This window comes from Cnephaeus nilssonii (assembly GCF_951640355.1).
Source record: "Cnephaeus nilssonii genome assembly, chromosome: 8".
NCBI lineage: Eukaryota > Metazoa > Chordata > Mammalia > Chiroptera > Vespertilionidae > Cnephaeus > Cnephaeus nilssonii.
Window position 1 is genome coordinate 62,517,125 of NC_137079.1, and position 26,182 is coordinate 62,543,306.

Genomic DNA, 26,182 nt, shown 5'->3' on the forward strand with positions numbered 1-26,182 from the left:
TGAATCACAAATGTTCTTTAAAAATAAAATAAAATATATATATATATATACACACACACACACACACACACACACACACACACATATATACATACATATATACAAATCTGTATATATATACATGTGTGTGTGTGTGTGTGTGTGTGTGTGTGTGTATATATATATATATATATATATATATATATATATATATATATATATATATATTGCTTTCAGAGAGGAAGGGACAGGGAGAGAGAGATACAAGTATCCATGATGAGAGAGAATCTTTGATCAGTTGCCTCCTGCATGACCCACCCTGGGGATTGAGCCAACAACCCGGGAATATGCTCTAACCAGGAATCAAACCATGACCTTCTGGTTCATAGGTCAGCAGCACTCAACTACTGAGCCACACTGGCCGGGCATGAATGTTCTTAATGACCTCTAGAATAATGAATCCTTCCCAGGTTTAAAATTTACTTTGCCCAGATCTATCACAGGAATCAATATCTATGGCACTTATAGCCTTAAGAAATGTATATCTTAAATAAAATGAGGCTTGAAAATCGAAATTCCTCCTAGTTCCATGGGCTGCAGAATGAATGTTGTGCTCACAGACATGAAAACAACATTGATCTAGTTGTACATTTCCATCAGAGCTCTTGGTTGATCAAGTACATTGTCAATGAGTAGTAATATTTTCCAAGGAATCTTTCTTTTCTAAGCAATAGGTGTCAATCATGGGCTTACAACACTAGTAAACCATGTTGTAGACAGATATGCTATTATCCAGGCTTTGTTTTTCCATTTGTAGAGCATATGTAGAGTAGATTTAACGTAATTCTTAAGGGCTCTAGGATTTCTGGAATGGTAAATAAGAACTGGCTTCAACTTAAAGTCACCAGCTGCATTAGCCCCTAACAAAAGTCAGCCTTTGCTTTGTAGCTTTGAAGCCAGGCACTGACTTCTCTGTAACTATGAAAATCCTAGATGGCATCTTCTTCCAATATAATGCTGTTCCTCCTACATTGAAAATCTGTTGTTTAGTACAGCCACCTTCGTTAATCATCTTAGCTATATCTTCTGGATATCTTGCTGCAGCTTCTACATCAGCACTGGCTGATTTACCTTGTACTTTTATTATAGAGATGGCTTTTTTTCTTAAACCTCATGAACTAGCCTCTTCTAGCTTCAAACACTTCCTTCTGCAGCTTCCTCACCCCTCTCAGCCTTTCATACTGAAGAGAGTTAGGGCCTTGCTCTGGATTAGGCTTTGGCTTAAGGGAATGTTGTGGCTGGTTTGATCTTCTAAACTTTACACATGTCTGTGATGAGGCTGTTTCGCTTTCTTATCATTCATATGTTCAGTGAGTGGCACTTTTAATTTCCTTTAAGAACTTTTCCTTTGCATTTACAACTTGACTGTTTGATGCAAGAGGTCTAGATTTTGACCTAGCTTTCTTGGCCTATGACATGGTTTCCTGACTAAATTTAATCATTTCCAGCTTTTGTTTTAAAGTAAGAGACATGAGACTGTTTGTTTCCTTGAAAATTTAGAGGCCGTTGTAGGATTATTAATTGGCCTAATTTCAATATTGTTGTGTCAGGGAATAGGAGAGAGGCAAGGGAGAGAGAGAGAGAAAGAAGTGAGAGACAGATGAGAGACAGATGAGAGAGAGAGAGAAACAAGTTGGTGAAGCAGCCAGAACATACATGTTTATCTGTTAAGTTCACTGTCTTATATGGGAGTGGTTCATGGCACCCAAAACAATTACAACAGTAACATCAAAAAGCACTGATCACAGATAACCACAAGAAATATCATAATGAAAAAGTCTGAAATATTGTGAGACTTACCAAAATATGACAGACACAAAGTGAGCAAATGCTATTGGAAAAATGGCGCCAATAGACTTGCTCGATGCGAGGTTGCCACAAACCAATTTATGAAAAACACAGTATCTACGAAGCACACAGCAAAGAACAATAAAGTGAAGTATTCTGTATTAAAAACAATTTTGAAGCCCTTAGCGCTTACAGAACTACTCTTTACCCTACTGCTCCACACATTTATACTACCCACTTGATTTCTAAAGACATATGATTTTTCCATTCCTTGAAAGCAAACTCTTCCCACTGTAAATAATTATAACAAACAAAACAGAATGAGTACAGATATAAAAATGTTTGTAGGTTTGTGATAGGCAATTGTGGGAGTTTCATCTGAGGATTTCTATTTTCTCTATGAAATGGAATACTACCAAAATCATCGTCTGAGTGAGAAAGTGGTGAATGCTTAAAATAATCTCTGTGAGAAATAAGAGGACTAGAAAAAAAAATTTTTTTTCAGCACAATTTTGTGGGCCCATTTGAAGTTGGTTACAATAAACTTACAGTGCTTGTTACTATCTGATTCTCTCTAGTAGTGCTTAGTCAGAAAAATGAAGAATAAGGTTTTATCAGGCAGGGTTTGATAAAAACACATCTGGGGAGGAATTAGAGAACACTGGTAAGAGAAAGGTTTAAGACTAATAACATGATGAAGAGGGATGTAAATAAATTTAGGAAGAGACTGGTAAATAAATCACATGGACTGTTTCTATTCTGTTAACTATAAATTGGAAGCAGATGACTGAGAAACATGGATATATTGAAAGTAATATGTTTAATGATCAACCTGAATAGATAACTTCAGAAGTAAATCAGTCTGGGTGACAAGGAACAGACTGTGGGCCAGGAGACTAAGTGCTGAAGTAGAGAAGAGGCAATCACTAAATTTGAGAAAATCAATAAAATGCATGGCCAAGGTTGTGGATGAGTCATAGAAGTAACCAAGGCAGGAGTAAGATGAAAAGGAAGACTTAAATCTAGAGCAAGCCTTCCACTTTAAATAAAGAAGAATGTCCCAGTGGTCTACAAATGAGTAAAGTTATAAGGTAGGGTATCTAGAGGACATGAATGCCAAGAAATAGGGGTTTTCTAAGTGTGCAAGTGCCAAGATCTAAAATGTAAAGATCTAAGAGGACATCAGAATCTGGTCCTGAAATATAAGGGATATAAAATCCTGGTCCAGAGAGCAACTCTTCAGGAGGTATGACTACACACACACACACACTATACATACATGTTTTCTTTAAATATGAACACCATATAACCAAACATAAGCAGGCACTCAGTTTAGGAAGGAATATATATTCTACCAACACTTTCTTTTAGAACTTATTAGGTAAAAAAAATTCTCCTTAAATAAAATTACTACTTTTATATTTTGAAAAAAATCTACTATTAGCAACTATAATAGATTAAAGCATAACATTGGAAAATAAAAAAGTAGCATCTTTCTTCAAAATAAACTAAATCCAATGATTGTGGAGAATTTTGAGGTTAAGGCTAAAGAGAGGAGAAAAGGCTATTTTTCTATTATCCCTATGCATTCTTTCCTGTCTTAAACTCAACATCAACTTCTATGGAAAGACTCCAAGCCCCAAATCTGAATTAGATGTCTGTCTTATAGAATAATATGCAGATTTACCATCACTCCAACACACAAGATGGCTGCCCCCATGGGGTCAAACATCCTGCCCCCATGTGGACACAAGATGGCCACCACAAGATGGCCAGCAGGGGAGGGCAGTTGTGGGCGATCAGGCCAGCAGGGGAGAGCAGTTGGGAGGGACCAGGCCTGCAAGGGAGGGCAGTTGGGGGCGAACAAGCTTGCAGGGGAGGGAAGTTAGGGGTGACCAGGCCAGCAGAGGAGGGAAGTTGGGGGTGACCAGGCCTGCAGGGAAGGGCAGTTGTGGGGGACCCAGGCCTGCAGGGAAGAGCAGTTAGGGGTGACCAGGCCTGCAGGGGAGGGCAGTTAGGGGTGACCAGGCCTGCAGGAGAGGGCAGTTAGGGGCAAACAGGCTGACAGTTAGGCATCAATCAGGCTGGCGGGGGAGTGGTTAGGGGGGTGATCAGGCTGGCAGGCAGAAGTGGTTAGGGGCAATCAGGAAGACAGGCAGGCGAGCAGTTGGGGGCCAGCAGTCCTGGATTGTGAGAGGGATCCCAGATTGGAGAGGGTGCAGGCTGGGCTGAGGGACACCGCCCCCCTGCACGAATTTCATGCACCAGGCCTCTAGTCTATAATAATGAAAGAGTAATATGCTAATTAGACCAGACATCCTTTCAGATGACCTTCTGGACAAAGCCAGGGCTTTGAGGGAAGCCTGGGTCCTGGGTGCCTACTGGTGGCCGGAGGGAAGCCCAGGTCCCAAGTGCCAAAGGGAAGCCGGTGCTGGCAGCCAAGGGAAGGAAGGCCTACTTTTGCATGGATTTTGTGTATCGGGCCTCTAGTATATTTATATGCAGAAAATTTTTGAATATTTCAAGAAAGACAGCATAAAAGGAACTTCCATGGGGGTGGAAGTTAACTTCATGGGGCTGGTGGTTAACTGGGTGTATTCACTTTGTGAAAATTCAATTAAGATTTCTTCTGTATGTAACAAACATTTTTAAAGCAGTGAAATAAGTTCTGCAAGGAGGCTTGTATTTGTCCTGGAGAGGAGGACATGTGAGAGTCACATATCAAAGGGGAAAGGGAGCAGGAAGGTAGTAGTGAATAGGTCCTCACTTTTTTTACTTGTTATGTCTCTACTGTTTGACTGTTTGGCTGACACAAAATATTGAAAAATTTATATTATAGTGTTTTGGTTAAGTTATCAACTATTAGACCTTTCATATTTATAATGAGACTAGAGGCCCGGTGCATGAAAATTGTGCACAGGTAGGGTCCCTAGGCCTGGCTGGCGATCAGGGCCGATCTGTGGGACAACTGGCGGGGCGATCGGGAGGCCCCCGCTGGCATCTGCCTTGGCTGGCCTGGGGCCTGCAGGCTGGGGGCAGCTCCTGCATTGAGCGTCTGCCCCCTGGTGGTCAGTGCATGTCATAGTGACTGGTCGTTCCACCGGTCGTTCCGCATTTCCATTGATTTGCATATTAGGCTTTTATTATATAGGATGCCTTTCTGTCCCAAACCTGTGGTTTCTAAACATCAGCAGCTAAGCATTTTAGATTTATAGTATTTCAGAGGTAAAAGATACCCTGGAGATAATCTACTACCATCTTCTTATTTCCAAAATAAGAACATTAAGGCCTAGAAGAGTTAAATGATTTGTCCAGAATTCCAGAGCTAGCAGAAATAGAACTAGAATCTAGTTTTTCGTGAGTTCATGCATAGTTTTTTCTTAATTTCAAGTTCCTATTTATTGAGGAATCTGTTCTGTGGAAACTATAAAACTATTGACTAGAAGTAATGTTGTTATTATTTACTGCTCAAATCCAGGGTGTTAGAGAACTTTAGTTGCAAATTGTATGGGTTCAAATATGGTACATGCATAAATCATACTAATTTTGGACTCCTTTTAAAACAATTACTACAAATATTCCTTAAATACATATTTAAAAATCATTTGGCAAAATAACATCAAAGCTAAATGTTTTCTACAAAATGTAAAACATTATTCAAAGATGCAATTATATAGGCTCATTTTAAACAATTAGCTGTGTAAACCAAAAGGCACTTACTTCAGATATAATACATTTCTTTAAATCTTTTGTCTCACCCTATGTAAATTGAAAAGAGAGTGGTAACTTATGTGTCAAAATAAATCTTTGATAAATGAAGTGATCTCCTGCCTGTGGGGTGATAGAAACAGCTAAGGCAATTGCAAACGAGATATAGTGACATTTACCTTAAGATCAATGATTCAAATCAGAATTAGTTTACAGTGGTTAGCAGTTTAGTAAATGAGAAGAAATGGTTTGATTAACTATTTTGGGAAAGTGAGAATTCACTCCTTAGAATTCTCACAAGTTGGGCAGGATAAAAAAGAAACTTCAGAAAACAGCTAACATTCCCTGAAATATAAAAACCTGAATAACAAGTATGTATCATTAATGAAATATATAATTTTCATACCAGAAGAATTAACTGGCTTACTCACATATTACTACGTAAGATGAGACTCAAGGTAATCTTCCAGAATTTTTCTCAATAAATGTAACTATGTTTCTAAACAAGGAAGTTATCTTGAACAAAACATTCTTTTTGCTTCCTAGTTACCAAAGTTCTCATAAGAGAAAATTATTTCACCATTTCCTCATGAAACTTAATAGCTTTATTAAGTACAGACTCATCAATGCCCTCCTTATATAGTATTAATTTTTTTAAAAATGAAAGAAGCATGATGAAATGAATCTACAATACTACACAACTGCACATAATTTAACTACATGTACTGGTTCAAAATTGTGACTTATTATAAAGAGATCTCATAATTAGGAAGTAAAAATATAGCACTTATGAAAACACTAAGTATCATACACAAGCACATGTACATTATACAGCTCAAAATATGCTAGAGACTCTTATAACCAAACTCTAAACTTGAAGTAAAAGATAAACCCTATTTTTCAATGTTAGTATCTAGCTATTATTTCCAAATAACTAAAGATGAGGGAATAAATTATGAAAGAGGATCTCAGAAATCCACTAACATTGGCATTTCAGGAAGACTGACTTCTTTTTCAAAGGTCAAAAATCACCTTCTTGCCCTACCTGGTTTGGCTCAGTGGATAGAGCGTACACCTGTGGTCCTAGGTTCGATTCCAGTCAAGGGCACATGCCATGGCTGTGGGCTCGATCCCCTGGTAGGGGGCCTGCAGGAGGCAGCCAATCAATGACTCTCTCTAATCATTGATGTTTCTATCTCTCCCTCTCCCTTCCTCTCTGAAATCAATAAAAATATATTTTAAAAAAATCACATTCTATTGAATTTTTAAAACAGTTTCACCTACTATCTGCCATGAACCAGCAGGTTATATGAACAAAAGCAGAACTAACTGTACTTGGGCTTTTTGTTAGGTATAATTATAAATTCAATGTAATAATTGAGATACCTTTAATCTGAAGAGTACATGTTATGCCAGAAAGGTTTCAGTTTTTATAATACTTTCTCCCAGTTATAAGTCTACTGAATTATATTAGTTTGGTTTAGAAAGTTGATATGAAATTTGGGCTCTAAATTAAAATAAGGTAACCTAATGTAATACTTTGGCCTCTAGGTAAAAAGTGGCAAGATTTTCTGAGTAGCTGAAAGCAGTTGAAGAAATAGGTGGATACATGCTGCCACCGTGTGGTAAAAGAGAACAAATGAGGGTCATTTTGGAAAAAGCTAATCCAGAAAAAGTGGCAAATTTGTTTTCCTAATCCCCAGTCTCAAAACTCAGAGACCCAGTTAACAAGATCTTAGTTTCTCTTAGTAAACCACTATGGAATTGTGATAGTGGAGCAAATAAAATGGAATGAACAATGCTAAGAAAGTCACTTAAAATAGAGTCAGGAGGCTACTAAGGAGTGATGCCCATGTTCTGCTCAAAACATCCTGGAGCCATAAACATCCTGGAACAACTGCTCCATGGACACACATGAACTCTACTTCCTTCCTTGTAGTTTTCACCTTCTCCATTTGCATATTGGGATTAACCAATCCCTGTTAACATAACCAGCAATCCTTCATTTGTAAGAAAGAATTACCTTTTGCGATTTTGCCTTTATAAACCCTGCCTGTCTTTGTTCTCCCCAGAGTAGTTGGTACCTAGGTTTGCATCTCTGGGATTGAAATCCTTTTATTCAGAAAATGCTTCTGACTCTGTATGACAGCCTAAACTTTTTTTTCGGTTTACAGTTGTGATTATCAGGTCATTTTTCAGGCAACTTTATTTGTTGGCTATTGTGCCCTCTTTTAAGTTTCTATTAATTTATACTTGTTCTATGAAATAGTAGTAGTACCTTCTTATATTTGTCTTGAGTTTATCCTCTTGCAAGTCAATCCTTACCTTATCTGTACTGTAATGTTTATGAATTTCAATTGCTTTTTTCCAGTTGTTTTTTTTTTCTTTTTTCCTTTGCAGGTATCACCTTTCACCATACTATGTGATATGCTTATTTACACTGTTTCCCTGCACTCCTTTTAAAATATAAACTCATCGTCTTGTTTACTGATGTATCCCAAGCAGTTAGAACAAAGCTTGTCACGTAGATGTATAATAACTATTTAATGAATGATTTTCATTCTCATAATAAATGACCATGTGAGGCAGGTGTTATATATTATCATCCCAATTTTACAGATGGAGAAGTTTTAAGGTTTGGGGCAGAGGAGAGTAGAGAAGACTAAGTTTTTTGTTTTTTTAATCTAAGTTCATCATGCCATTGTCAAGTTGCAGCAATGAAACTTGAACGAATATCTTTGAATTCTCCAAATATTATAGCAGTAATTTAATAAACCATTAAAAAAACCAACACAACGTATAATTAAGCTAAAATTATTTTAGTATTAAATATTAATTTTATTGTTCATTATACTATATAATAAAGAGGTAATATGCAAATTGACCATCACTCCAACACACAAGATGGCTGTCCCCATGTGGACACAAGATGGCAACCACAAAATGGCCAGCAGGGGAGGGCAGTTTTGGATGATCTGGCCAGCAGGGGAGGGCAGTTAGGGGTGACCAGGCCAGCAGGGGAGGGCAGTGGGGGGATCGGGCAGGCAGGGGAGCAGTTAGGCGTCGATCAAGCTGGGAGGGGAGTGGTTAGGGGGTAATCAGGCTGGCAGGCAGAAGTGATTAGGGGCAATCAGGTAGGCAGGCAGGCCGGCAGGCCGGCAGGAAAGCGGTTGGGAGCCAGTAGTCCTGGATTGTGAGCCTAAACGGGCAGTCAGACATCCCTCGAGGGGTCCCAGATTGGAGAGGGTGCAGGTTGGGCTGAGGAACACACACACACACCCTGTGCATGAATTTTGTGCACTGGGCCTCTAGTCTATAATGAAAAACTGAGAATAAAATGAGTTTACAACAAAAGGTTCAATCATGATTACAGGTCAATATCATGGACTTATCTTGTCAATCATTAAGATGACTACTTCTTAATGATTTAACTTCCTCCCACCAGTTATGAAGAATCACAACAGTCAGCATCCCCATGTCCTATTTTTCTATCATTGACTTTTACATTTCTGTCATAAATCTTGAAGAATTCCTTATAGAAAAACTTGTTGCCTCTTGTCACCAGTGGTCAAAATCATACAAACCTCTGTCAGTTGTTTCAGTTGGCTTTTGTTTTCAGTTAATTCTTCTGATAGGTAATTCTTTTTCACTTGTAGTTCAGAGATTTCCTTCTTTAATGGATCCATTAGTTCATAGAACCGAATCTTTATAAAAAATTAAATAAGCAGGTTTTAAACCCAATATGAAATTAAAATGTGCTAATTTACAGTACTTTCAATCATTAGTAATAAAAGTAAAATATTAAGGTCATAAAAGAAAAGTGTTAAGGAGTTTCAGATTAAGAGCCTATATAAAAAATTTTATTTGTACAAAACTAAAATAAGACAGTTGTTAATTGACCTGACTACTAATACTTGAAATCTCAATGTTCAATTCAGTTCTAATCTTATGTTACTACTTACTCCTCATCTCCTATCACTCCTCACTCTACACCAAGCATGTCAAACTCAAAGGCTAACACAGGCCAAATAAATGAGGCATGTGGCCCACAGGCCAGTTTGACATGCTTGCTCTACACCAGCAGTCGCCAACCTTTCGGACCTCACAGACCACCAGTGGTCCGCAGACCACCGGTTGGCGACTGCTGCTACACTACATGCTTGTTATTTCCTGAACACATCAAGTATTCAAAACTTTTGCTCTTGCTGTTTCCTCTGACAAAAAAGTTTTGTTTTCCCCACATATAAATGCAAGACTCATGCTTTCTCTCCATTCGGGGCTCTGATCAAATGTCACCCTATCAATAAAGCTCTCCCTGGTTCCCCCAACGTGATTTCAAATAGTATGCCCACCTGGCAGCCGTCCCTAATCTTCACTCTTGCTCTTTTCTCTATAGCATGTATGACAAACATTCCAAATATTTTACTTTTAATTTATTGCCTGTGTTGCTCCACTAACATGTAAGTTCCATGAGGGCAGACATATTTGTCTGCTTTTGGACACTGCTCTATCTCCAATGCCTAAATATATGATAAGCCCACATCTAGGTTCTTAGTAAAGCTCTACGTACTGCTACCACTGCAATGTAAGGGATAATCACAATGAATCGGAAGGTATCTTACAGATCACTACTTCCATTCAGTTCAGACCTCTCTTCCCACTCATAATTCTCTTAGGGGAATTTGCCTGACATCAATTATGAATAAAGCCTCAAGAACAGCACTTAAGATATTTGTTTTGGACAGTACTCGTTGGGCAGAAACATTATATTTGTTTCAATAAAAAGCTGGACAAAAAAGTAATATATTTTGTAGGAAATCATTAATCTAGAAGCCTTATCCAAATGAGAACCAAGAGTAGCAATTACCACTAGAGCAAAATAATAGGTAATATTTTATTGTTTACTATGTTCTAAGGACTAAGCTAAGCATCTTACATAGGTAATCACAGTTAATCTCCATAATTACCTCAATAGAAAAACGTTATTATTATAATTAACCCTTTTATAAATGAAAAAATTCAAGCCTATTACAGTGAAATGACATCTATCTATCTATCTATCTATCTATCTATCTATCTATCTATCTATCATCTATCTATCACAAACCAGCAGTTCTCAATATGTAGTCTGGGGACCGATGCCCTTACCCCACCACTCTGAGACCCTTTTGGGGAATTTATAAGATCAAATCTATTTTCCTAGTAATACTAAAATTTTTTGCCTGTTTTGCTCTCATTCTCATGCTTGTTCAATGGCATCTGCCAGTGGCTACATGATGTGTGAAGATATCAACGTCCTTAAGCCAAACGTGTGCTTAAATAGTCTTGTTTTAAAATGTCTCCTTTAATTTCTAATATGGTAAATAGTAACAGATATAGCCCACATAAAAAAAAGCTCATTGGTGTACTCAGTAACTTTTAGAGTATAAAGGGATGCTGACACCAAAACATTGAGACTATTGCTATAGATCAATCCGTGTAGATTTGTGTAACCAACGCTGCAGTCAAAATCCTGAATTAGATCCACAAAGATCTCCCTCATTCGACCCCTTTATAATCATATGAACTCTCCTCTTCTCTACTATCCCTAACCCCCACAACCACTTATAACTGTTATGTCTATAATTTTTCATGCTGAGAATGTTACAAACCACCAGTTTATGATAAAATAATTCATTTCTATAGACGATGCAGCCATTAACTTCAGAGCTCTACTTATTGCTTGCCTTTGGAGATCAATGATCAAGACCCTTGAAAATTTGGTGATCTGAAATGAACACCATTCACCATCTTCAGATCAGGGGCATAAAATAATTGGGTACTTCAGAAGTTATGGCTAACATAAATGGCAAATGTTAGTCTGAAAATACGTGCAGTTTTTTTTTTTTTAAATGATTTAAGACACTTACAGATACATATTCAGGAATAGAGAGCTGATCTTCAGGAAAACCTTTTAGTTTCATATATTGTTCTTCTGTCAATTCAAAGTCACGCAGGTTTCGACGAATATCTCCAGCTTTCTCTCTTAGCTGACGGTTTGTCTCTTCTAGTTGTTTCTGTCTCAATAAAATAGTTTCCATTTCTTGTTTCATCAGTTCTTGATATTTTCTGTTAAGAGATAATTTGTGGCAAGCTTAAAAAACTTCTGAAGATTTACTTTTTATAGTGACATAAGATTAGAAAATGAGAAGCTCAAATAGTATATTTGGCTCTAGCTAGAATATTATTTACTTAATCAGTTAAACATAAAAGGACAATTCTATATCAATTACTAAATGTGCACCCACATTGCCAAGAGGAGATGGAGTGGAGAGAGGTGTATGGAGGATACTAGTAAATGGTGATGGACAGAGACTTGACTTGGAGTGGTGAACACACAATACAGCATACAGATAATGTGTTGTAGAATTGTGCAGCTGAAACCCGTATAATTTTGTTAACCAGAGTCACCCTAAGACATTCAATAAAAAGGATAAAAAATGTGTAGTCACATAAATGATTAAATAGAGAATTAATATTCTAATTTCAGCCCTGGCCAGTATGGCTCAGTTGGTTAGTGTTATCCCATGCACAGAATTCGGATCAGTTTACTGCTAAACCTCATGTTGTTAACATCTCAGGAAATTGTGCTGTAAATATTTTTGTGGGTTTTTTTTTCCTTTTGCTCTTGTTGCTGGCAAAATGGATGATTAGCACAATTTTAAAACAATAAAGAGGCCATCAAGAGTGCAATGTTGTGAAATTTCTTTCACAAATGACCACAGGCAACTGAAGAGGTAGAAAAATTGTTGTTGATAAACAAAAAGCAGTTAGCTAGTGACAGCATTTCAGAGGCAGTGACATATGAACAAGCAAAGATGTGCATGCTGACCTGAAAGACACTCCTGAAACAAGTGCTGAAAGTGATTCATTTAAGGCTACTAGCGGGTGGTTTGATAAATTTAAGAAGTGTTTACAGGTTAAACAGTACATTAGACATATACTGTGTATTAAAAAGGTTAAAACAGGGAAACATTTAGGGTCTGGAATGAATTCATTCAATTTACATGATTTCTAATGGGAAGAAATGATTCCATTTTGAATTGTTTCTTGAACAGTTTTTCAAAATGAATTAAGTTTGAGAACTTAGGTTCCAAAGTAATTTTCATTTCTCTTTGTCCAGGTACTAAAAAGTATACCTCTTTAAGATAGTAACACAGAACCACCATAAGGTAGTAATTCAAACATTATGAGGTAATGAAAACAGTAATCTGCACGTAATCATCATTCTCAAAGAATACATGTAGTAGACACTGCTACTGTTAGTTGCCTACCCAAAGATTTTGAGCAGGAAGGAACCATCTCTGATTTGTTTCCCTCCCTAATACATTACTCCCATCAACTTCAAATATGCTGTTATTTCTGCCTTAAAACAAATGAACAAACAAAACCCACAACTTTTGACTTCATTTCAATGCCCTCTATGTTTGCTCCCTCATGGAAAAAAAACTTCTCAAAAGTTGTATATGCTCATTGCCTATGATGCTTTTCTTTTTTCTTTTCTTGACATACTAAAATCACAGATTATTTTATTAAGTTCATATTTTGGAAAAATTCAAAACTACATTTTGTACTACTTTCCATTTTAAACATAAAATTATAATCTGCTCATAACACCAGGCCTCTCGCTATTATTTTTCATACTACATTTTTAAAATATATTTTTATTGATTTCAGAGAGAGGAAAGGAGAAGGAGAAATAGAAACATCAATGATGAGAGAGAATCATTGATCGGCTGCCTCCTCCATGCCCCGCATTGGGGATCGAGCCCGCAACCCGGGTATGTGCCCTGACCGGGAATTGAACCGTGACCTCCTGGTTCATAGGTCAATGCTCAACCACTGAGCCACGCTGACTGGGCTGTATTTTTTCTTTAAAAAAATTTTTTTTTAATTTTTCAATTACAGTTGACATAAAATTCTATATTAGTTTCAGGTGTACAACAGTGATTAGACATTTGTATAACTTATGGAGTGATCATCCTGTTAAGCCTAGTAGCCAACTTACACCATACATGCTTATTACAATACTAGGGGCCCAGTGCACAAAATTCATGCACAGGTAGGGTCCCTAGGCCTGGCCAGCAATCAGGGCCGATCGGGGCCTTCCGGCTGCTGGCCGGGGCCTTCCTTTCCCCGCTGCTGGCTGCTGGCTGGGGCCTTCCTTCATTCCACGCCGTCCCCTGGTGGTCAACACACGTCATAGTGAGCGATCGAACTCCAGGTCTCCCAGTTGAACTCCCAAGGGGACACTTTGCATATTAGCCTTTTATATATAGAGAGTATTGACTATATTCCCTACGTGGTACTTTACATCCCCATGACTGTTTTTATATCAGGTTGGGGGGGTCCCGCTGTGGGCAGGGCCGGCCTGGGCGAGGGGCCACTGGCGGTTTGCAGGCTGGCCATGCCCCCAACTTTGTCAGGAAGGACGTCCAGAATGATGTCTGGAAGACATCCGGTCTATCTGGTCCAATTAGCATATTACCCTTTTATTAGTATAGATTATTAACTATATTCCCTACGTGGTATTTGACCTCCCCATGACTGTTTTTATAACTGGCAATTTTCACATCTTAATCCCTTCCCCCTTTTCACCCATCTACACCAATTGGCTGTGAGGACCAGATGTGTCTACAGTGGAAGAAGAGCTGTGCAGAAGACACCTCTATGGAGCAGGACTTGCTTCAGGCGAGCTTTGGTGCTCACTGAGTCTGCCCCTTGAGTGTGTTGCCTATGGATGTGTAAAGTTATAATCTGGTATGGTCTGAAATTGCCTACCAGGTGCACTGGTTCTGGGGCCTCCTGGGAGGTGCAAAGTCAGCCACTGCCTGGGGCCACAGTGCAGGAGCCACAGAGTGATTTGCAGATGGCTGTTACTTGTACTGGGCTTGGAAGCACCCAGGCAAGGCCAAGCTGTCTTGGGCCTCTTATTGATAGGTATGGGGCATGCTGACGCCAGCCACAGTTTATTTGAGAGATTTTAGAAAAGTCTGAAGAAGCCTGAGTCAGGACATTTTGAATTGTTTCTTGAACAGTTTTTCAGACAATAGGAGGGATTGACATTCATATGGAAAAGCTGCTGCAAACAGCTTGGGTGGGGCTGCAAATTGGATGGGGTGGGGTCTCAGGGATCACCAGGGCAGAGCCAAACTCAGATATGGCTGCCCATCAGCTCTGTGACTGTGGAGGTCTCAGCATAGGAATAAAGACTTCTGTGAGCACCCCTGTCTGGGAGAAAGCCACTCCTGAGTTCTTGCCCCAATGCCAGACAATCCAGTTCTTCCTATATGTCCCTGGATCCTCCTCAAGCCATTGCCCTAGCATTGGAGCTCAGAGGGAGCTAGTTTAAGTCCATGTGCTGGCCCTTTAAGAGAACTGCCTGGGTCTCCAGCAGCCTCTGTCACTCAGCCACAATCCCTGCTGGTTTTTACAGCCTGAAGTTACAGGGGCTTCTCTCCTCAGCACTAGAACCTGGACTGGAAATCTGGTGTGGGGCTTAGACCCCTTGTTCCTCACAGGAGGCTTCCGCAGCCTAGATATCCCTCCTGATTAAAAACATGCCCCACGTGGGTGTTGGACCAGCCGCTCCATGCCTCTGCTCCTCCTACCAGTCTCAGTGTGCTTTCTTCTTTACTTCTTTAGTTGTAGGACTTCCATTCAGCCAGATTTCAGGTGGTTCTAAATGATGGTTCTTTGGTATTTTAGTTGTAATTTTGATGTGGCTGTGGGAGGCAGCAAGTACCCAAGTTTACCTACGCTGCTATCTTGGTCCTCCTCACCTTTTAGTTATGATGTGTATTGGTGTGGGCTGCTTTGGGTTCACCATGTTTGGGACTTTCTGTGCTTCCTGGAGTTGTGTCTATTTACTTCACCAGGTTAGGGAAGTTTTCCATCATTATTTCTTCAAATAGGTTTTCAATTTTTGTTCACTCTCTTTTTTCTGATACCCCTATGATGTGAAAGTTGGTATGCTTGATGTTGTCCCATAGGCCCCTTAAATTATCCTAAATTTTTTGGATTCTTTTTTTCTATCTGCTGTTTTGATTGGGTGTTTTCTGTTGCCTTATCTTCCAAATTGCTGATTTGATCCTTTGTTTCAGCTAATCTACTGTTGTTTCCCTCTCCTGTATTCTTCATTTCTGACCTGTTATTTTTTATGTTTTCTATCTCCTTTTTTTATGTTTCTTATCTCTTTGTTAAAGTTCTCACTCAGTTCATTGAGCATTCTTATAACCAGTGTTTTGAACTCTGCATCTGGTAGATTGCTTGTCTCCATTTTGTTTAGTTCTTTTTCTGGAGTTCTGTCTTGTTCTTTCATTTGGTAACATGTGTCTTTGTTTCCTTATTCTGGCTGCCTCCCTTTTTTTTTTTTTTTAATGTATTAGGTAGAGCTGCTAAGTCTCTTGTCTTGGTTAGAGTGGCCTAATGTAGTAGGTGTCCTGTGGGAGCCAGATGCTCCTGGTGTGTCCCTTGTGTGGGTTGTATGTTCCCTCCTATTCTAGTTGAGCCTTGATTGATGTTGGCATGTCAATGGGAGGGATTGACCTTCAGGCTGATTGGCTGTAAGACTGGCTGTGACTATAGCAGAGGAGCTGTTGTGCAGATGTTAACCTCATGGATTTGCCTTGGCGGGATTCTAGTGCCTGCTAAATCTGCCCTTTGTGTGTGTTGTGTGGAGGTGGTTTACTGGTGTTCTTGTATGGTAAGATCTGAAGCTGGCCACGGGTGTGTTAGTTCTGGAGCCTTGTGGGAGTGCTCTGGTGCAAACCAACATCAGCCCCTGCCTTTGCTCTGCCTTGGGCCACTTGGTATGAGCTACAAAGTGATCTAGAGATGCCGCTTGTGCTGGGCTTGGAGGTACCTGGGAGAGGCTAAGATGTGAACTGAGACTAGAGCCACTAGTGTCAGGTTTGCACGCACTTAGCAAGAGGCGGTCTCCAATGCTTTTCTTATTAAATCCATGCCAGTCAGGTTTTCAATCCCCTCCTTCACTCACACCAAAATTTCAATGTCACCAATGACATCTACATTGCTAATGGTCAATTTTCAGTTCTTTTCATCCCTAACCTAATGATAACACAATACAACTAATCCCTCTTTTCTTCTACCCTTTCTTTCCCTAATTTCTTTAATTTTTCTCCTATTTTACTGATGGTGTTTTCTCAGTCTTCTTGTTTGGTTTGTATTAATTCTGGAGTACCTGGTCCTCCCTTGGGGAATTAATCCAGTGTCATGACTAAAATACTGTCTATATACAAATGACTCCCAAATTTTTATGTCCAGACCAGACTTTTCATACAATTCCAATGGGTTTCTAATTTGATAATTCTAACTTAACATGTCCAAAATGAACTCCTGCTCTTCACTCACAAACCTATTCCACTGTTTTGTTTTGTTTTTTATCATAACTGATAGCTACTCCATTCTTTCATTTATTGAGGCTAAAGATGTTGGCACAATCCTTGGCTCCACATTTTCTCTTAAATCCTACATCTAATCCATTAGGATATTATATCAGCTTTACCTTTAATATATTCAGAATCCATGTACCTTTTTACTCTCATCAGTGATCAAGAAGATTATCGCAATAGCCTCCTAACTACACTCTCAGCATCATCCAATCTGATAAATTTCTAAAGAATTAGAATAGAAAACCTATTACTGAATGCAGTGGTTTTCAAAGTGTTACCCTGAACCAGCAGCATCACCTGGGAACTTAGCAGAAATGGAAATTTGCTGGGTGCCAACCGCCGACCCAAATCAGAACCTGAGGATGGGACCCAACAATGTTTCCTAACAAGACTCCTGGATGGTTCTGATGCATGCTAAAGTTTGAGAGCCACTGATATAACATGATAGTGGCTAATAATTAAGTCAGATAACTTTTTTAAATATCAGCTAAAGAGTAAAATGTTATAAAGGGAAAAAACACCTAATTTACACATTTACCTCTAATTAAAATATAGAAATAAACATTCACCTTCAAATTTTTTACATAAACTCCAGATTTTTAAAAATATGGATGTATGTTTTCTGTATGTATGAAACTTTCCAAAGAATTATAGTTTTTATAAGAAAGAAACAACTTTTTTTGTACTCATGTTTATCTACCTAATAAAAAAGTAGCATGCTAATTGACCGTATCTTCGCGACGCCCACCAGCCAATCAGGAGTGAGTATGCAAATCAACCCAACAAAGATGGTGGGTTAATTTGCATATGCAGGCACCAAGCGGCCAGGGGCAGGGCAGGACACTTGTGTTGTCACCATGGTGTTCTGCACCACCCCAGCTGCTCCGGGCCTCTGGGCAGCATGGAAAGGCAGAAAGGTGGCTCTGGGCTGGAGTGGAAAGGCTGCTCTGGCCAGAGCGAAGTGCCGGCAGCCAGGGGAAGGAAGGACCATTCTTGCACGAATCTTCGTGCATCAGGCCTCTAGTATAATTATAATTAAGTTACATAAGTATAATAAATACAACTGGCATAGGCATATCTGTGAGTAAACACAATGGATTCTTGATAAGTAGATAACTGAGCTGGAGAAAGTATGCAGGCAAAAAGAGACAATTTATGCCAGAAGAGTTCAAAGGGCCATGAAAAACAATCAGTGTGTTTTGCAGAGCAAATGAAAAAAGGTTCATCAAGACAGCAGGTTAAGTGGTGATCCGTTTAGAGAGCTCCCATTGTCATTTATGGTTCACTTACATTGGCAATGTTTGTTGAATAAATGTTGAATTTTGACTTTTCTTATTTTGTGGACTGTATCAAATAACCTACCTTTTTGTTATCTGGATGTAGACCTGTTATCAAACTTGATTTAAAATTTCTCTATTTTAGCTTATAATCACATACATGAACAGGTAATGACATTACTTTTAACCACTAAGTAGGTATTGATGCATTTTAAAAACTTACCTGGCATCCTTCTGCTGAAATGTCAATTGGCTGTCTAATCTCAAAGTTAGTAGCTGCTTCTGGTGAAGTGCATCATTAAGTTTCTCCTCCAATTCTTCAATCTTAATAAAGAAGAAAAGGTAACTTATTTGGTAATCTTTCAAATTATTATTAAAAAGCACTTAAAAGAAATACGCTTTTAAATAGAGGGTGTTTTTGCAATAATTGTGTCCATAAACTGTAGTCTGTTCATACAAATTATTATTATTATTATTTTTTTAAATATTTCTTTATTGATTTCAGAGAGGAAGGGAGGAGAGAGAGATAGAAACATCAATGATGAGAGAGAATCATTGATTGGCTGCCTCCTGCACGCCCCCTACTGGGGATCAAGCCCGAAACCCAGGCATGTGCCCTTGGCCGGAATCGAACCTGGGACTCTTCAGTCCGCAGGCTGACGCTCTATCCACTGAGCCAAGCCGGCCAGCCATACAAATTATTTTTAAACTGTGGTTTAACCCTTTGCACTCGCTTGCTTTTTTCTCGATTCCTTTATTCTAATGCTAACCATGTCGAGTCACACTCGACATCCAAGTGCAAAAGGTTAAAACTGCTGCCATAAATGTTACTTTTTGCCAGGTGTCATTAAGACTATTTTTCCCCCTTAACCCACTCTGAATAGAAGCCTATTGACAACTGGGATTTTATGTTGATTTCTCACCCAGGTAATTATTTCCAAGTCAGACCCTTCATTTGTACTTTACATTCATACTAGTGGCCCAGTACAAGGATTCGTGCACATTGAAAGGGAATTAATTAGAAGAAATATTTTAACATCGCTATTCGCCCTTTCTCTGTAATAGAAGTGTCAGAGAGAAAGAAAATTAGTAAAATGTATATGAAAATAATATATAAATTGATTAATAAACAATAATATGATAGAACAGACATGATATAAAAACAAAAACATGATATAAAAACAACATTGATAAAAACAATGACTGCTAAATTGATTAAACTTATTCTAATATCTCCTTGTATACCACATTAAGAGTAAAAACTCTTTCAGAGTGCTTGACTAATTTCTCTTGTGATGAAGTATTTACAACTTTAACGTCACACACTCTTCGAACTCGAGAGAAAGCGACATATAACTGACCATGTCTGAAAACAGGTTCAGGTAGGAATATTCCTACTCTGTCTAGAGTTTGTCCTTGTGATTTATTAATAGTCATCACAAATACTGGCATTATGGCAAACTATCTTCGAATTAATTTAAATGGGAGGCCAGTGTCAGAAGGGGACTGTTGTGCCAATAGTTGGTCTTCAATCATATTCTGTCGATGATGCCACTTTCTTTCAGCTTCAGAATGTTAACAAAAACAACCTAATTCACGATCAACAATGACAGATAAAAACACATGTGTGCGACTGGCGCCAGTGAGAGGTTTACTAGGTGTACTGGTTAATAATGCGGATTTTGTAATCAAAGAAAACACAATAATTTCAAAAGAAACATCAAAAGTGCTTTATTTAAAGTAATGTCCATCGCTAGCTACACATTTCCCCCATCTTTCAGGTAATTTGTGGATACCATCATAATAGAACTTTTCTTGTTTTGAAGCAAACCATTCAGAGGCCCATTTTTCCACTTCTTCCTACATTTTGAAGTGCTGCTCAGAAACTGCATGTGCCATTGATAGGAACAAGTGGTAATCTGAAGGAGCAGGTCTGGTGAATACGGAGGGTGGGTTAATACTTCCCAGGCAAGATCTTTTAACATTTTTAAGTGTGTGATGGTGCGTTAACATGAAGCAAAATTACTTAGCCGTGTGTTATGGCCCATTCTGGTGGTTTTACGATCAAAGCATGGTTCAAGAGAGAGACAAAATGGCGGCGGAACAGACAGACATGTCCCGAGCCTTGTCCCGGAGCAGATAGAATGAGCAGCTGAAACGAATAACATCCAACCCGAATTGGCGAAGGAGACTCAGCGGGTGAGACAGTTTGCAGCCAGGAAGGGCATAGGATCCCTGGAAAAAGGTAAAATCAAGGATCTGGGCAGGAGAGTCTGCCAGACCTCTGAGCCGTGAGGGTCAGAGGGAATCTGCACAGCACCAAGCCGCGTCCCTGGGGACAGGCACATTGTCTGACTGTGGAAAGAAGGGCCAGAGGACTGCTGGACCGCAGGGGATTCTAGAACTGGGTCCACAGGCACAAAAGGCTGAACCCAGAGGTTGAAGCCTGAAGGGCTGGCCAGACCGCGCAGCACTGGCAGGAAAGGAGTGCACAGAGGCCAGAGGCCCAGTCTTTCCCCTCTCTGTGGCCTGAGCCTTCCTTCACTCAGCCTAGTTCACAAGACCTTTCGAATACAGACACTTACCAGTGGCTGAGGTGAGGGAGAAGGTGCGGACTCTTGGAGTCTGGGGAGAGGAGGGGGTCTAGGAAAAGTGGCAGTGAGCCTGGCACTGAGTCCGGGAACTGGGCAGCCATTTTGTCCTGAAGAGATAGCCCCTCCCTCCAGTTTCCAGGCAACCAATACAGCCACACCCAGATCCCACCCTGAATGGTATTTTTAAAAGAAATCTAAATACTCCCTGAGAGTCCAAAGGGACTGTCCTAAAGACAGTACAGAAAACTGGGATCTTAAGCCAGCCAAAGGAAGGACACTTCTCTTTTTCATTTTTATTTTATTATTATTTTATCTTTTTTCTTCTTTTTTATTTGTTTCCCTGTTTTTATTTGTTGCTTTATTTTCTATTTCTTTTCACATTATTTTTCCATCACTCTATTTTATTTTTATTTGCTATTTTTTATTTTATTTTTGAAATCAATTTTTTTGTAAATTTATTATTATTATTATTTTCTTCTCATTCTCTTTCTTCTTATCCACCCATCCCCTTTCTACTTCCTCTACACTGAACTGAGGACCTCCCCATATTCATCCAATTCTTTTTTAAATAAATCTTTATTGTTCAGATTATTACAGGTGTTCCTCTTTCCCTCCCCCATAGCTCCCCTCCACCTGATTCCCCACCCTCACCCCCATGCCCTTACCCCCCACCACTGTCTTCATCCATAGGTGTAAGATTTTTGTCTAATCTCTTCCTGCTCCCCTCAGACCCCCTTCCCCCTGATAATTGTCCATCCCCTCCATTTCTATGTCCCTGATTCTATTGTATTCACCAGTCCATTCTGTTCTTCAGATTTTTTATTCACTTGATTTTTAGATTCACTTGTTGGTAGGTATGTATTTGATGTCTTTTTTTGTTCATCATTTTTACCTTTACCTTTTTTTCTTCTTCTTCTTCTTAAAGAATACCCTTCAGCATTTCATGTAATCCTGGTTTGGTGGTGATGAACTCCTTTAGCTTTTTCTTGTCTGTGAAGCTCTTCGTCTGACCTTCAATTCTGAATGATAGCTTTGCTGGGTAGAGTAATCTTGGTTGTAGGTTCTTGCTGTTCATCACTTTGAATATTTCTTGCCACTCCCATCTGGCCTGCATAGTTTCTGTTGAGAAATCAGCTGACAGTCATATGGGTACTCCCTTGTAGGTAACTAACTGTTTTTCTCTTGCTGCTTTCAAGATTCTCTCTTTGTCTTTTGCCCTTGGCATTTTAATTATGATGTGTCTTGGTGTGGTCCTCTTTGGATTCCTATTGTTTGGGGTTCTGTGCGCTTCCTGAACTTGTAAGTCTATTTCTTTCACCAGGTGGGGGAAGTTTTCTGTCATTATTTCTTCAAATAGGTTTTCAGTATCTTGCTCTCTCTCTTCTTCTGGCACCCCAAAAATTCGGATGTTGGTACGCTTAAAGCCATCCCAGAGGCTCCTTACGCTATCCTAACACTTTTGGATTCTTCTTTCTTTCCACCTCGCTGGTTGGGTGTTTTTTGCTTCCTCATATTCCAGATCTTTGGTTTGACTCTTCGGGTACAGTGGTCTACAGTTGAGTTTCTGTATATTCTTTATTTCAGACAGTGTATGCATAATTTCTGACTGGTCCTTTTCCATTTTTTTGGTATTCTCATTAAGGTCCTTGAAGGTCTCTTCAAGTTTCTCAGTGGTTTTTAGAAGATTCTTGAGTAACCTTATAAATGTGGTTCTGAACACTGTGTCGTCCAGTAGTTTACTTTCCTCCATCTCTCCTATTCGTGACATACTTCGGTGTTTCCGCATTTTGGCTGCCTCCCTGTGTTGATGGAGTGGCTTTGTGTGGTCAGTGACCTATAGGGGCCGGTAGCTCAGCTTCCCCAATCACCCTACGTGGTCGCTCTTGGTACACCCCTTTGTGGGCTGAGTGGAAAGTCTTGGTGTAGTTAAAAGCCTTGATTGCTGTTGGTACACTGGGAGGAATTGACCTCCAGGCCAATTGGCTGTGAGGACCTGCTGTGTCTATAATGGAAGCGCTGCTGCGCTGGAGACACACTTGTGGTACAGGGCTTGTTTGAGTGGGGCTTTGGTGCTCACTGAGTCCGCCTCCCGAATGTGTCACTTATGGATGTGAGAAGTTGAAATCTGGTGTCTCACGCTGACCACTAGGTGCATTGGCTAGTTCAGCTGCTGTCTGAGGCCACCCTGCAGGAGCTACAGCGAGAAATGCCGTCCTCTCCTCCCTGCTTGGAGTTTGGAGGCCTTGGAGATGTCTGTACCGGGTTGCAAGTTTACTAGTTTAAACTGCAATAGAGAAGGCCATTCATATGCAAAAGCCGCTGCTAGGAGCTTGGGTGTGTTTGTAGATTGTGCGGGGCGGAGTCTCAGGGCGTCACTAGGCTAGGGCGTGGCCAACAGCAATGGCTGGCAGTGAGCCACCTCCAACCGCGTCCCTGCAACCGCGTCCCCGCAGTCTCGCGCCCCGGCGCAGCCAACAATTCTACCTCCACACAGCTCTGCTAGTAAGCCACCCTTACTCTCCGACCCGCTGGCAGACAGCCCAGTCTCTCCCCAGAAACTGGATTTCAGAGAGATTGGGGGCTTGTCTCTCTTCGGATTGAAGAAAGCAATGCCCGCCTCCAGCTGGGCTCCGCCACCAGCTTGTATCACGCGTGCGCTCCCCTGTACCTCAGTTTTTCAGCGTTTGCGCCCTGATTGCTCCCTTCTCTTTCGGTCTAGTTGTAGAGGTTCCGCTCAGCCAGCTTTCCCGTGGTTCTGGGTGATAGACGTTCTGTCTTTTAAGTTGTAGTTTTGGAAATTGTTGTGGGTGGCAGCGGCCCAGATGTTTATCTATGCCGCCATCTTGGATCCTCCCCCAGAAGTCTCATCTAATTCTCAACCTTATTTTCTGCATATAAGCTCAGCCTCTACAGATTTTGACCCCACCCTCTTTGCTGGGTGTTATGTGTATTTTTTTTGTTTTGTTTATCTATTGGTTCTGTGGTGTTTTTCCCCCATATATATATATATTCTCCTTTTTATTCCTTTTTCTTTTCTCTCTTATCTTTTTATCTCTCTTTGATATCATTTGTGCTCTCTTTTCTCTCCCCTAATTTTCTTTTCTCAGGTGGTTACTTATAGTGGAGTCATTGGTGTCATCAGTATATTTCTGCTTTGTTCCCTTTGTGTTGTGTCTTGTCGAGGTGAATTTTATCCTGTCTGGCCAGGAGATAGAGAGCGAGCCACATTAACCAGACACCTGGAGAGGAAACTCCATCCATGAACGGGTCAATAACACCCCAGGCGCAACTACAGAGGCAGGAAGAAGGCAGCAGTGAGGGTGAGAGTGTGAGTGAGGGAGGGAACAAAAGAGGAGTGTGTGGTCATGTGGGATGTGTGTGTGTGTATGTGAGTAAGGCACAGTTAGAACCCAAAGGACCTTCGGGGGCAGGCTAACTGGGCTCACCTAACTAGGCAGCCTATGCTACCATTGTAAACAGTACCAGGAGGCCAACTTGTCCTCAGAGGCCTAGCCTTTTAGAAGGGGAGAGATACTGTAACTGGGAGCCCAGCCTCAACTCCACCCAGGGTGTCCTCAGAGAACACCTGGGACTCTACAGCCACCCCTGCCAGGGACCTGCTACCTTGGCTGTGGTCCCAAGGTCAATGAGTCTCCAGCCACCCTGGGCGCAGGCTCCTGTGAGTTCTGAAGCATGCTCCCCTCTGACTGGCCCAACGCTTTAGCCCAGGGCACTGCAACCACATGAGCAGCAGACATGTGAGCAGCTCGCTCCTGTCTAACGAGCAGCAGCCCCATGAGCAGCCCTCCCCAGGCTTAAGAGCAGCAGCCTCATGTGGCCTGCCCCTGTCCAAGGAGCAGCAGCTGTGTGAGCGGCCCACACCCCATCGGAGGAGCAGCAGCCACGCGAGCAGCCCGCCCCAGGCCTAAGAGCAGCAGCCTCACGTGGCCTGCCCCTGTCCAAGGAGTAGCAGCTGTGTGAGCAGCCCACACCCCATCTGAGGAGCAGCAGCCCCGTGAGCAGCCCGCCCCAGGCCTAAGAGCAGCAGCCTCACGTGGCCTGCCCCTGTCCAAGGAGTAGCAGCTGTGTGAGTGGCCCACTCCCCCGTCCAAGTAGCAGAAGCCCCGTGAGCAGGCCGCCCCAGGCCTAAGAGCAGCAGCCTCACGTGGCCTGCCCCTGTCCAAGGAGTAGCAGCTGTGTGAGTGGCCCACTCCCCTGTCCAAGTAGCAGCAGCCCCGTGAGCAGGCCGCCCCAGGCCTAAGAGCAGCAGCCTCACGTGGCCTGCCCCTGTCCAAGGAGTAGCAGCTGTGTGAGTGGCCCACTCCCCCATCCAAGTAGCAGCAGCCCCGTGAGCAGGCCGCCCCAGGCCTAAGAGCAGTAGCCTCACGTGGCCTGCCCCTGTCCAAGGAGCAGCAGCTGTATAAGTGGCCCACTACACCGTCCGAGGAGCCTCAATGACGCGAGTAGCCTGCCCCATCCGTGGAGCAGCAGCCGCAAGAGCAGCCCGCCCACATCCGAGGAGGGGCAGTCCTGCGCAGCCCGCACTGGTCCGAGGAGCAGCAGCCACATGCAGCCTGCACCTGTCCGACAAGCAGCAGCTGGATGAGCGGCCCACCTCTGTCCGAGGAGCAGCAGCTGCAAGTGCACCTCACTAGCGCTTTAGGAGCAGCAGCCACGCAAGCAGCCCGTCCCCGATCCGAGGAGCAGCTGCTGCGCGAGGAGCCCGCACCTGTACGAGGAGCACTAGCCCGGCAAGCAACCTGCTCCTGTCCAAGAAGCAGCAGCCTCACAAGCAGCCCGCCCCATCTGAGGAACAGCAGCAGCGTGCAGCCAGCCCTGATCCAAGGAGCATCAGCCACGTGAGCAGCCCACCTCCGTCCAAGGAACAGCAGCTGTGCGAGCAGCCTCCCCCACCAGCCAGAGGAGACAACATTGCTGCTAACAGCACCCACCAGAGAAGCCGCTACCAACTGAGGAGCAGCCACTTCAGTGACTGCCTGAGGAGCAACCACAGCCTGATGAGCTACTGCCACCCAAGGAGCAGCCCCTGCACAACTCGAGATCTAGATCAGTCGATGAGACCAAAAATGGGTAGACAAAGAAACTCCCAAAGGAAAGAAAAGGAGGAATTGCCAGAAAAGCAGCTAAGTGAAACAGAGGCAAGCAATATGTCAGAAAAAGAATTCAGAATAAGGGTCATACAGTTCATAAACCGGATGGAGGAAAAAAATAAAAAACTTATGTAAGAATCAAGAACAAATGAAAAGTAATATAGCTGTAATAAAAAACACCATGGAAAGTTTCAACATTAGACTAGGAGAAA

The 26,182-nt window shown here is 41.4% G+C and overlaps 1 protein-coding gene across 4 annotated transcripts in view; it reads right to left on the reverse strand.

Moving 5' to 3' along the window:
* PIBF1 (progesterone immunomodulatory binding factor 1) overlaps nt 1-26,182 on the reverse strand; it is a 213,295-nt gene that overhangs the window by 177,078 nt on the left and 10,035 nt on the right. For all 4 annotated transcript variants that reach the window (XR_013813899.1, XM_079779469.1, XM_079779468.1 and 1 more), the window contains exons 3-5: nt 18,489-18,589; nt 11,445-11,643; nt 9,120-9,239 (exon numbers count right to left, since the gene is read on the reverse strand). Coding sequence is in view for 3 of the 4 variants with exons in the window: in XM_079779469.1 (XP_079635595.1) it covers nt 9,120-9,239; nt 11,445-11,643; nt 18,489-18,589 (420 nt within the window). In the remaining variant the exon portion in view is untranslated. The remainder of the gene's footprint in view (nt 1-9,119; nt 9,240-11,444; nt 11,644-18,488; nt 18,590-26,182) is intronic.